At 42.2% G+C, this 12,773-nt stretch overlaps 1 protein-coding gene across 1 annotated transcript; it reads right to left on the bottom strand.

Moving 5' to 3' along the window:
- Nucleotides 1-1,179: 1,179 nt before the first annotated feature.
- Nucleotides 1,180-6,569, bottom strand: c30h15orf61 (chromosome 30 C15orf61 homolog). The gene is made up of 3 exons (XM_073032630.1): nt 6,372-6,569; nt 3,640-3,978; nt 1,180-1,505 (listed from the first exon to the last, which is right to left on the bottom strand). The coding sequence occupies exons 2-3, from the start codon at nt 3,974-3,976 to the stop codon at nt 1,378-1,380; spliced, it is 465 nt and encodes a 154-aa protein (XP_072888731.1). The 5' UTR covers nt 3,977-3,978; nt 6,372-6,569; the 3' UTR covers nt 1,180-1,377.
- Nucleotides 6,570-12,773: the final 6,204 nt, after the last annotated feature.

Consider the following 12,773-nt stretch of genomic DNA (forward strand, 5'->3'; position numbering starts at 1 on the left):
CCAGACTAAAATTATAGACAGGGATGGGGTAAGGGAGAGGCAGGGGTATCAATGAAGGTCTGTGAGTTGAATGTTCATGCCAGCAGGTAGGAGGCTACCTAGGCGGGAGATAAGGTATTGCTCCATCGACCTGCGTATGGCCTCATCTTGACGGTAGAGGAGGCCATGGACAGACATATCGGAGTGGGAGTGGTCTGTGGAATTGAAGTGTGTGGCCACAGGGAGATCCCACCACTGCTGGAGGACTGAGCGCCGGTGTTCAGCAAAACAATCTCCCAGTCTGCGGCGGGTCTCTCCAATGTATAAATGGCCGCATCGGGAGCACCGAATACAGTATATCACCCCAGTTGACTCGCAGGTGAAGTGGTGCCTCACCTGAAAGGACTGTCTGGGGCCTAGGATGGTGGTGAGGGAAGAAGTGTGGGGGCAGGTGTAGCACTTCTTCCGTTTGCAGGGATAAGTGCCTGGAGGGAGGTCAGTGGGGAGGGATGGGATGAATGGACAAGGGAGTCGCGTAGGGAGCAATCCCTGCGGAAAGCCGAGAGTGGGGGGGAGGGGAAGATGTGGCTGGTGGTGGGATCCCGTAGGAGGTGGCGTAAGTTACGGAGGATTATACGTTGGATCTGTAGGCTGGTAGGGTGATAGGTGAGGACCAGAGGGACTCTATCCCTGGTGGGCTGGCAGGGGGTTGGGGCGTTGACTGTCCGTATTTGACTACCCAACCTACTGAATTCCTCCAATAGTTTGTTTTTTTTTGCTCCAGATTACAGCGTCTGTCGTCTCTTGCACACATGAAATAATAATCTTACACTGAGGCAACAGGATGGGTAGTGCGAGGGCTTGTGATGAAACAAACTTATTTTTGAATCTAAGCAAAGTGTTTGTTTTACATTTTGCAGGAGTGATGGAGCTCAGTTTCACATTATCCAAAACTCTCAACTTAATCATTCTTCCAAATGTCCAGTGGCATAGAATTTATTTACCTTGATAGTCAGACTATACACCAAGTGCACTTCCAAAAAAATAACAGTTAACAAAGGGCATTCTTCCCTTTCAGTGTAATGGTCTGAGCTACAGAAGATTATCACACTCTCTGTGAATTTCATACTAGTTTTAAGTAGGTTTTCAAGTTGTTGCTGCACAGATGTTAGTTGTGTTGATTTACAAGGATACAACCTATAGTGATACACTTAGATTTTATTTTTGGTGAAATTAATTCCAATAGCATTTACAAAAATATATTTTAAACAAAGGGCATAGTTGCCTTTCATATATTAAAAAAATCTGTAGGCTACATTTTGTTTCAGATAAATACTTTATTTTTCAGTTATTGCACTAACTCAGTGAATTCATGATTAATTGAATGCAGGATGATATTCAGTGTTTGGCTCTTAAATCTTCCTGGTAGAGAAAGTAGATATTCACTGGGCCAGAACTGGTGTGAACAACCTCGGTGACACTGACGAAAAACCATGCACCGATCCCATAGGCCAAACAGGGGATACCTGTATGATTTACATTTGGAAAAACAAGTTATTTTGTATGCAAATGCACTGAAGCTTGCATCATTCTTATTCATCTTAATTCAAATATTTACCCCTTCAGAAACTGTTGAATTATCAGTCGATTCTGTAAATTTGAAGCTTACATTCCTTGACAGGTTCCTGAGCTTAACTGGAATATAGCCTAGAATGCCATAGCATATGTTCTTACTTCACAGAACTCCATAATTCTGGCTCCAGTTCCCTTGTGCAACTTCCCCTGAGGCTTGAAGGGGAGCAGTAGGTACATAAGACCATAAGACATAGGAGCAGAATTGGGTCATTCAGCCCATCGAGTCTGCTCTGCCATTCCATCGTATCAGATCCTGGATCCCACTCAACCCCATCCAGAACCCCACAGCCTTCTCACCATATCCTTTGATGCCCTGACAGATCAGGAAACTATCAACTTCCGCCTTATATATACCCATGGTCTTGGCCTCCATCACGGTCTGTGGCAAAGCATTCCAAATCCTTTACTCTCCGCCTAAAAAATTTTTCCTTACTTCTGTTCTAAAGGGTCATCCCTCTATTTTGATGCTGTGCCCTCTAGTTCTGGATACCTCCACCACAGGAAACATCCTCTCCACATCCATCCTATCTCTAGTCCTTTCAACATTGCGAAAGTTTGAATGAGATCTCCCCACATCCTTCTAAATTCCAGACAGTACAGGCCCAAAGCTGCCAAATGCTCCTCATATGTTATCCTCTTCATTCTCGGAATCATCCTCATGAACTTCCTCTGGACCCTCTCCAATGACAACACATCCTTTCAGAGATATGGGGCCCAAAACTATTGACAATACTCCAAGTGCGGCCTGACTAGTGTCTTATAAAGGCTCAGCATTATCTCCTTGCTTTTAGTCCCCTTAAAATAAATGCCAACATTGAATTTGCCTTCTTTACCACTGACTAAACCTGTAAGATAACCTTTTGGGAGTCTTCCACAAGGACTCCTAAATCTGTACCTCTGATGTGTTAACCTCCTCCCCATTTAGGTAATAGTCCACACTATTGTTCCTTTTACCAAAATGCATTATCATACGTTTCTCAACACTGTATTCCATCTGTTGCTTTTTCGCCAATTTGGCTAAGTCCTGCTGCAATTGCATTGTTTCCTCAGCACGACCTACCCCTCCACCAATCTTTGTATCATCCACAAACTTTGTCACAAAGCCATCAATTCCATTATCCAAATCAATGACAAACAATGTGAAAAGCAGCGGTCCCAATACTGACCCCTAAGTCACTGACAACCAACTAGAAAAGGCCCCCTTTATTCTCACTCGCTACCTCCTGCCTGTCAGTCATTCCTCTATCCTGTAACACCACAGAATTTTATCTTGTTAAGCAGCCTCATGGGTGGCACCATATCAAATGCCTTCTGAAAATCCAAGTAAATGACATCCACTGCCTCTCCTTTGTCCACCATGTTTGTTACTTCCTCGAAGAACTTGAACAGATTTGTCAGGCAAAATTTTCCTTTACAGAAACCATGCTGACTTTGACTTATTTCATCATCAGTCTCCAAGTACCCCGAAACCTCGTCCTTAATAATAAACTCCAACACTTTCCATACATCAGTTCTCAGTACCTGGGCTTGGTCAGGGAGATTCCCCTCAGACTGCATGATCTGAAGCAAGCAGGTTAGGCTGAAGACACTGGAACCATGAGAATTGACTTCAGGTGGTGCTCATAAAGAGCACTGTAGAAGACTTTGATGAAGTGTGAAGTTTATTTTTCAGAATTTGCACACTGCATTTCATTGCATGTTTCGAAGTACATTTGACAAGTTTCTGTCCCTCCTGCTGACAAAATAGTGTTTTGCAATTGGATTTCTAGGCATCCCTGTTCTCTATTATTGAATATTCTCCATCAAATAAAACTCTGCTTTGCATTTTTTTAACCTTATACATATTCTCAAAACTTTCAAGTTCACACCTCTTAGTTTTTTCTCATTGTCCAGCTTTTCTCTTGTCTTCAATGAAATAATCTTGAGCACCATTCTATAAATGAAGAATGCTAAACCAATGCTACTTACATTATGATCTTTACAGTCTGAAAGTAGCACAAGAGACTTCAGTCACCTAATACTTACCCAGGTTAAGAACTTTCAGTGCAGTGAAAAACTTGTTTTGTGATTCCAGGTTGTATTGGGGTGCCAAGGAGCAGTGGTACTTGATGTATGGGAAACAGCCTGTCCTTAAAATATGATAATTGATTCCTTTAACATTCCAGTTAAAATGTGAGAGTCCAAACTGATCATTTTCCACAGAACTGTATTTCACAAAGTACGATGTCCAATAGGGGAAGTTTCTCTGAAGTAAATGCTGTGTTAGGACATCAGATGCTTTGGGCTTCGCAATCCTGGAGCCAAAGGAGTGAAAGATTATCTGAAGTAGGGCACTGTGGATCTTCTTCATTACTACAGCCATTGCTGTGGAAAAAAGTTTCAAAGTTAGCAAAGTTCAAAGTAAATTTATTATCAAAGTACATACATGCCATCATACACTACCTTGAAATTCACAATAGAACAGAGATACAGTAGAATCAATGAAAATCTACACAAAAAGACTGACAGCCAACGTGCAAATGAAGACGAACTGTGCAAATACATTAATGAACACCCAAACAAACAATTAATACTGAAAACAAAACTTGTAGAGTCCTTGAAAGTGAGTCTGTAGGTTGTGGAATCAATTCTGTGTTGTGAAGTTATTCACACTGGTTCAGGAACCTAATGGTTAAAAAATGGACCCTGGTGGAATAAGCCCCAAGGTTCCTGTACCTCCTACCCAATGGCAACAACTAGAAGAGAGCATGCAAAAAGAAAATTCCAAAAGAACACAGTAATTTTAAAATATGGATTTATCTTCAAAGTAGATTCTAACAATGGAAAGTATCAGAAATTAATGGGCACTCAAAGTAAAACTAGAGAATGTAGACGGAGAATATCTTCATGCAGTACGATAATTATTGTGAGCAGTTATTCCAGATGTTGACAACAGAAATTCAGAGGATGCCTCAATAAACTGAAACTGCATCTCCGCAACTTCTCTAGTTTACCGAAATACGGTAAATATGGAACTGAGTTTACTTGGTGTAATGATCTGAGCTACAGAAGGTAATCACGCTCCCTGTGCATTTTTTTTTACAAGTTTTAAGTAGATTTTCACAGTAGTACTGCACAGATGATGGTTCTGCAACTATCAGAATTTGATTTACAACACAGATTTGGAAGGACAAAACCTATGGCAATACATTTTATTTTTATTTTTGGTGAATTTAACATGAAAATTAACATAAAAACTTACTGAACAAATACAGGACAAGTAAACATCAACTACTGGCCACTGGCATGTTTTTTCAATACACATGGATCCGATTATTCAAACTAAATGATAGTTTTATACATGGAATGAACCTGGCTGTCAAAAAGCCATCTAATTGATTGCTTCCATCTCTTGAGCTGTGGATTGTAGATCTAAACACACAGCAGGTTACATCAAACAAAAGGGTTTGGCTTTTTCAGCTGGATAATCGGAGTTTACAGGACAGGATAAGTGCATCTTGGACTTGGATATACTCCCAATGTAGATTATATGCAAGTCAATGAAATATAGAGTTCTGGATTCTTTATCCTTTGGCGGTTCCAGCAATTTTTTTTAGTTTTTGATTTATTTCAACAGCCACAGTATTTTGTTGGGAACAACACGCACACACAAGATGCTGGAGGAACTCAGCAGATCAGGTAGCATCAATGGGGAGGAATAAACAGTCAATGTTTCAGGCCAAGACCTGCTGAGTTCCTCTAGCATTTTGTCTGTGTTGCTCAAGATTACAAACATCTGCAGAATCTCTTGCTGGAATATGGAGCAACAAAGAACTTGCTGGAGAAATTCAGTATCTGTGAGGAGCGAGGAACTGTTCACGTTTTGCATTAAAACTGTGCATCAAGACACAAAGTGTCCACCATTCCTTTCCTCTCTCAGATAGTGCTCAACCCACTGAGTTCCTCCAGCAAATTATTTGTTGTTCTGTCTTCGATTCATTTCTTAATGGATTTTATCAAATTCATGAGGGAACAATTGGAATAGACAATAGACATTCGGTGCAGGAGTAGGCCATTCGGCCCTTCTAGCCAGCACTGCCATTCACTGAATCAGTGAATTCATACACAATCAGTACCCCGTTCCTGCCCTCTCCCCATATCCCTTGACCCCGCTATCTATAAGAGCTCTATCTAACTCTCTCTTGAATGCATCCAGAGACTTGGCCTCCACTGCCTTCTGCGGCAGAGCATTTGGAGAAGTAGGAACATTAGAAGGTCCTGCAGCCCCTTCAACCAACTCTGCCATCCATCCCATAGCATCGCGGTCAATCTGACAAGGTGAGCATCGTCATTGGATTCAGTGGCACTGGACCTGTAATGAAGTGAGAGGACAACATCTCCAGTGTTCTAATCTTTAAAACGGCACATCAATAACATTCACTGTTCTTTTCTGTACACTGGGCACCACGTCTGCCAAAAACCAGAAGCCAAATGCCAACACTGCTCCTTGAATCCAATAATTATTTTTTTAAAAGCTGCACCCAAGGCATCACAAATGTGCCATCTCTACAAATCAGATTACTATAAGCAAGCCCTGACAAAGTTTTCATTGGCATATTTCAAAGTTTTCTAATTTCATGATTTTTGTACGTTTAGGCGACAGAGTGTCAGCCTGCCTCAATGCAACTACGGAGGAAATATTTTAACGTGATGATTGATTTTTCAGCATGAGAGAACCACAGTTAGCCTGGACCTGGTGGGTCACAACCCTCCTTTACCTCTGGACTCTGCTTCCTGCTCTCTCCAGCTCACAGCGACTCGCTGTGTGTCCTGGGCGGGCGCTCCTGACGCCGGTCACAGATCTCCGACTGACCGGCAGACCATTCACCCCATAACCGTCTCCTCGGCCCATGAGCCGAGGCCTGCCATACCCTCTACCCCGTTGCTATGACAATCCCGTGCCCTCCGCACTCGTATTCCCCGCAACCGCGGCACCACCGCGCGTTGGTTCCACAGTCTGTTGGTTCCTACCGCCTCCCGCCCCAGTTGTTGCCGGTTCCAACAGTTGGTAGACAAAATCAATGAGCATTTAAAACCACTGGAGCAAACGTGCTCCTTGTTGAATTAGCATTTCTCTTTGACAAAATCTAACGATTGTCGATTCTTTTTCAAAAACAAAACCATTAATTTACATTCAAACTGAAATCAAATTGAGAAAATTGGCATTTTCTGGTGAAAATTGTTCAGCTTTTTCCAAAAGGTTTCGATTTTAGTGATTAACTATTTCAAACTCTGTTTTATGATTTTATATAATAAATACTTCATAATTTGAATATTTCGTCGAGAAGTTAATCGTTTGGCACTATGGAACTCTGAAGCATTTTGTTCAGAAAGCACATAAATATAATGTGTATTGTTCAAGATTCCCAGCATCTGCAGGAATTCGTGTTAAATATTTTAATTTATTTGTTTGCAAAAGTAATTAAATTCGGCACCCAAACAACTAAATTATATTCTCAAACTTTTTTTTGAGAATGGGATTGGGGTGAGAAGTAAATCTTTAGAATTCCATTGGACATTGATTCAAGATTCAAGATTGTTTAATATCATTTCCAGTATACAAGGAGAACGAAATAATTATTACTCTGGATCCGATGCAGCCCAAAATAAAAACACAATAAATCAAAGTTAAATTTAAATTTATTACCTAAGTACATATATGTCACCATATACAACTCTGAGATTAATTTCCTGCAGGCGTACTCAATAAATTCATAATAGAATAATAATCGTAATGGAATCAATGAAAGAACACACCAAATTAGCCTTCAGACTGTGTAAACTGTGCAAACACAAAAAGAAAGAAATTTTAAAAAAGAAATAAATATTGAAAACCTGGACGTGAGTCCATAGGTTATGGGAACATTTCAATGATGGGACAAGTGAAATTGAGTGAAGATATCCCTTTTGGTTCAAGCTGGTTGAGGGGTGATAACTGTTACTGATCCTGGTGGTGTGAGCCCTGAAGCTCATGTACCTTCTCCCTGATGACAGCAACCAGAGGAGAGCATGATCTGGGTGGTGGGGGCCTTTGATGATGGTGCTACTTTTCTGTAACAACGCTTTGTGTAAATGTGCTCAATGGTGGGGAGGGCTTTACCCATGATAAATTGGGCCGTAAATAAATATAAAGGTAGTTGATATACATAGATTGACTGTATGTCCATGAAGTGACACTAGGCACAGGGGCATCTATACAGAAAGTGACTGACGGGAAATGATAAAGTAATGATGGTTCGGGGTGTGGAGGGTTGGATTAGTGGATGGAGGTGTTGATCAGCCATACTACTTGGGGAAAGTAGCTGTTATTGTCTTTGATGTTCCTGGCGTGGATGCTACATAGCCTCCTCCCTAATGGGAGTGTGTAAAAACAGTCCATGAGCAGGGTGTCTGAAATCTTTCATGATGCTACTGGCCCTGTTCTGGCACCTTTCTGTATATATGTCCTTGATAACAAGTAGGCGGGTGCTGGTGATGCTTTGGGCGGTTTTGACTACCCGTTGTAAATCCTTCCTGCCCATCGCAGTACAGTTTCTGTGCCAGCTGTTAGGATGCTCTTAACTGCACATTTGTAGAACAATATGAGTTTAGATGTGCATCGTCCTGCTCTCTTCAGCCTCCTCAGAAAGCATAGGCATTGGTGAGCTTTCCTGATAATAGGTGTCAGAGGTAGTCTTTTTAACATTGATAAAAATCGATTTTTTTTTACATAGTTAATGGATGTCTGATAATAGATTTTTTTCACATAGATTGAGGGAAGTGCCTAGAACACATTGCCAGGGGGGGTGGTAGAGGCAGATACATTTGGGACATATAAGGGACTCTTAGATAGGCAAATTGATGACAGAAAAATAGATGGTTATGGGCAGTGAAGAAGGGAAAGGTTAGACTGACTGTGGAAAAGGTTAAAAGCACAACATCATGGACTGAAGGGCCTGTACTGTTCTGTGTTCAATATTCTATAAACCTTTTGATTTGCTTGGCTTAATGAAGTGTTTTGTGTACAGTTTTGAATACTCCTTGCCTGGAGCCACTAACTTCATACTGTTACCCATATAACTGACAGTAATAGACTCTGTAGATACAGCACGGATATTTCCCTCAATGGATGGGACTCTGCTGATCATCCACCATCCATTTAAACTAATCTGACAGATTGATCAATAGCCTCATCTTGGGCCAAAATGAGGCCATCCCTCAGTATGGAGGAGCAACACCTTATATTCCATCTGGGTACCCTCCAACCTAATGTCATCAGTATTGATTTCCCCTTCTGGTGAACAAATTCCACCCCCGTACTTCTTTTATTCCCCACTCTGACCTTTCACTTCTTCTCACCTGCCTATTACTTCCCTCTGGGCCCCCTCCTTGGCTCTCGGCCCAAAACTTGAACTATTTATTCCTCTCCATAGATGCTGCCTGATCTGCTGAGCTCCTCCAGCATTTTATGTGTGTATCTCTGGATTTCCAGCATCTGCAGACTTCCTCGTGTTTGTAATCCTACACTAATCCCATTTTTAGTCTTCACCTGATTCTTCAATTTACCTACAAACTAGTGATAATTTACATAGGCCAATTAACCTACCAATGCATGTTTATGGCATGTGGGAAGGAGCTGGATTTGCTGAAGGAAATCCATGTGGGTCACAGGGAGAAAATGCAAACCATAAAGGTAGCTCTGAGGTAGGGATTGAACCTGGTTTCTTGTGCTGTGAGGCAGCAGCTGGACTAGCTTTGTCAATGTGATACTCTAATATGAAACCTTGATGCACCATGTGGACATTTCATCCAACTCATTGACATAACCGGTAATTCTTTACCTGGTATTGTCCCTTAGGAAGTTAAGGGGAATGCTGAAATTCACTAGTTTACCTTCACTCTGTTTCCCATTATAAAATGTTTCTATAGGAGCAGAATTAGTCCATTTGGCCCATGAAATCTGCACTGCCGTTTGATCATGGCTGATTTAATTTCCCTCTCAATCCCATTCTCCTGCCTTCTTTCTAACCTTCAGCACCCTCACCAGTCAAGACCTATCAATCTCTGAATGTACCAAATGACTGAGACTCCACGGTCATCTGTGGCATCGAATTCCACAGATTTACCACCTTCTGGCAAATGAAATTTCTCATCTCTGTTCTAAAGGGATGTTCTTCTATTCTGAGGCTGTGCGCTCTGGTCCAAGACTCTTCCAAACATCTTCTCCATGTCCACTCTATCTTGGTTTTATATTATTCGGTAAGTTTCAAGGAGATTCCCCCTTATTCTTCTGAATTTCAGCAAGTACAGGGCCAGAGCTATCAAATGCTCCTCATATGTTAACCCTTTCACTCCCAAGAGCATTCTCTTAAACTTCTACTGGACCTTCTCCAATATCAGCACATCCTTTTTTAGATTTGGTCCAAGATTGCTCACAATAATCCATAAGTGGTCTGACCAATGATTGTAATTCACACAATGGGAAGGAGCAGTGCTGTACTTGGCTGTGATGTCAATAGAGGAAAATATCCCTTTCACCCCTAATGTTGACCTTTCACTTGGGCCTTCACAGGGCAGATGTAGTATTTAGTTTATCTTTCACTCATTCACACTTGCCACTGAGACATCAAATGTGGTTCCGGATTAAAACAAGTCAGTAACCTAACAAAGTCAAGATTAATAATAATTCCCACGGTGAATAAACTAGTTGCCATAAAAGTCTAATAACTGACTGAACTCATGTAAGACACGTAAAATGCCAGAGGAACTCAGCAGGCCAGGCAGCATCAATGGATAAAAGTACAGTCGATGTATCAGGCTGAGACCCTTCATCAGGACTGGAGAAAAAATGATGAGGAGTCAGAGTAAGAAGATGGGAGGAAGAAACACAAAGTGATAGGTGGAACTGGGAGGGGGAGGGGTGAAGTAAAGAGATGGAAAGTGGATTGGATTGGTGAAAAAGATATAGGGCTGGAGAAGGGGGAATCTGTTAGGCGAGGACAGAAGGCCATGGAAGCAAGAAAAGGGAGAAGAGCACCAGAGGTAGGTGACAGATAGGTAAGGAGATAAGGTGAGAGAGGAAAAGGGAATGGTGAAGGGGGGGGGGGGGTCATTACTGGAAGTTCAAGAAATTGATGTTCATTCCATTAGGTTGGAGGCTACCCAGACAGAATATAAGGTGTTGCTCCTCCAATCTGAGTGTGGCCTCATCGTGATAGTAGAGGAGGCCATGGATTGACATGTCAGAATGGGAATGGGAAGTGGAATTAAAATGGATGGCCACTGGTAGATCCCGCATTTTCTGGTGGATGGAACATAGGTGCTTGGTGTTGGGTCTCACCAATATACAGGAGGCTACACTAGGAGTGCTGGATACAGTAGATGACCCCGACAAACTCACAGGTGAAGTGTCGTCTTGCCTAGAAGGACTGTTTGGGGCCCTGAATGGTGGTGAGGGAGGAGATATAGGGCAGGTGTAGCACTTGTTCCACTTGCAAGGATAAGTGCCAGGAGGGAGATCAGTGGGGAGGGACAAATGGAGAAGGGAGTCATGTAGGGAACGATCCCTGTGAAAAGCAGAAAGTGGGGGGGGGAAGGAAAGATGTGTTTGGTGGTGGGATCCCATTGGAGATGGCAGAAGCTACAGAAAATTATGTGCTGGACGTGGAGGTTAGTGGGTGGTAAGTGAGGACAAGAGGAACCCTATCCTTTGTGGGGTGGCAGAAGGATGGGGTGAAGGTAGAAGTGTACAAAATGGAAGAGATGCTGTTGAGGGCAGCATTGATGTTGGAAGAAGGGAAGCCCCTTTCTTTAAAGAAGGAGGATATCTCCTTTGTTCTGGAATGAAAAGCCTCATCCTGAGAGCAGATGTGGTGGAGATGGAGGATTTAAGAGAAAGGGTTGGAGTTTTTATAAGTAACAGGGTGGGAAGAGGTAAAGTCCAGGCAGCTGTGAGAGCCATTGGGTTTATAATAGACATCAGTGGATAAGCTGTTCTCCAGAGATAGAGACAGAGAGATCAAGAAAGGGGCGGGAGTTGTTGGAAATGGACCAGGTAAATTTGAGGGCAGGGTGGAAGTGGAGGCAAAGTTGATGAGCTCAGTATGGGTACAGGAAGCAGCACCAATGCAGTTGTCAATGTAGTGTAGGAAAAGTGGGGGAGTGACACCAGTGTAGGCTTGGAACATAGACTGTTCCATGTAGTCAACAAAAGGGCAGGCATAGCTAGGACCCATGTGAGTACCCATGGCTACACCTTTAGTTTGAAGAAAGTGGGAGGAGCCAAAAGAGGGTGAGGACAAGTTCCTCCAGATGGAGGAGAGTGGTGGTGGAGGGGAACTGGTTGCGTCTGGTGTCTAGAAAGAAACGAAGAGCTTTGAAGCCTTCCTGGTGGGGGATGCAGGTGTATTAGCTTTAGAACAGTGGTCCCCAACCTGAGTTCCATGGTCTCCTTGCTTAATAGTATTGGTCCATGGCATAAAAAAGGTTAAAAACCTCTGCTTTAGAACAATGCTGTGCCCTGTCACTCTCCTACAGATAGCTAGCTGTAATCCAGCTAAAAATGATTTTGGTAAAATCATATTCTTGAAATAAACTTGGAGTTTTCTCTTAATAACTTTTGTATATTCATGGTCTTCTAAAAGTAAAATTTTGATTCTGGTATTAGCAGTTGAGGTGTACAGTTAAGATTAGCTTGGCTAGGTTGACATGGTAAAAAGGAATTGGAGGTTAATAGGCAGTACTAATGGTGATTAAGAGTATTTGCACATTTAAAAGATAAATGATAACTGTGACTCAGTGATCCTTTTCCACACTGCGACCTATGTATATCCTGCAATCTGATATCAAGCTTAAGCAGAATGTTGGCATCCACATAGGAATTGTAGGTCACCTTCATTCTTTGCCATTGTACCTTGGAAATATTACTTGCCACCATGCAAGAGAGCAGGCTAACTTACACAAAATGCTGGAGGAACTCAGCAGGCCAGGCAGCATTTATGGAGGGGAACAAACATTTGACATTTTAAAGGGGAAGAAGCCAAAATATGAAGGTGGGGCAGGGGAAAGAGTGCAGGCTGTAAAGTGATAGGTGAAACTAGGTGAGGAGTGTTGTGTATTTAATGTTTAAGTGATGTTTGAGA

The sequence above is a fragment of the Hemitrygon akajei genome, chromosome 30 (genome assembly GCF_048418815.1).
Source record: "Hemitrygon akajei chromosome 30, sHemAka1.3, whole genome shotgun sequence".
Taxonomy (NCBI): Eukaryota; Metazoa; Chordata; class Chondrichthyes; order Myliobatiformes; family Dasyatidae; genus Hemitrygon; species Hemitrygon akajei.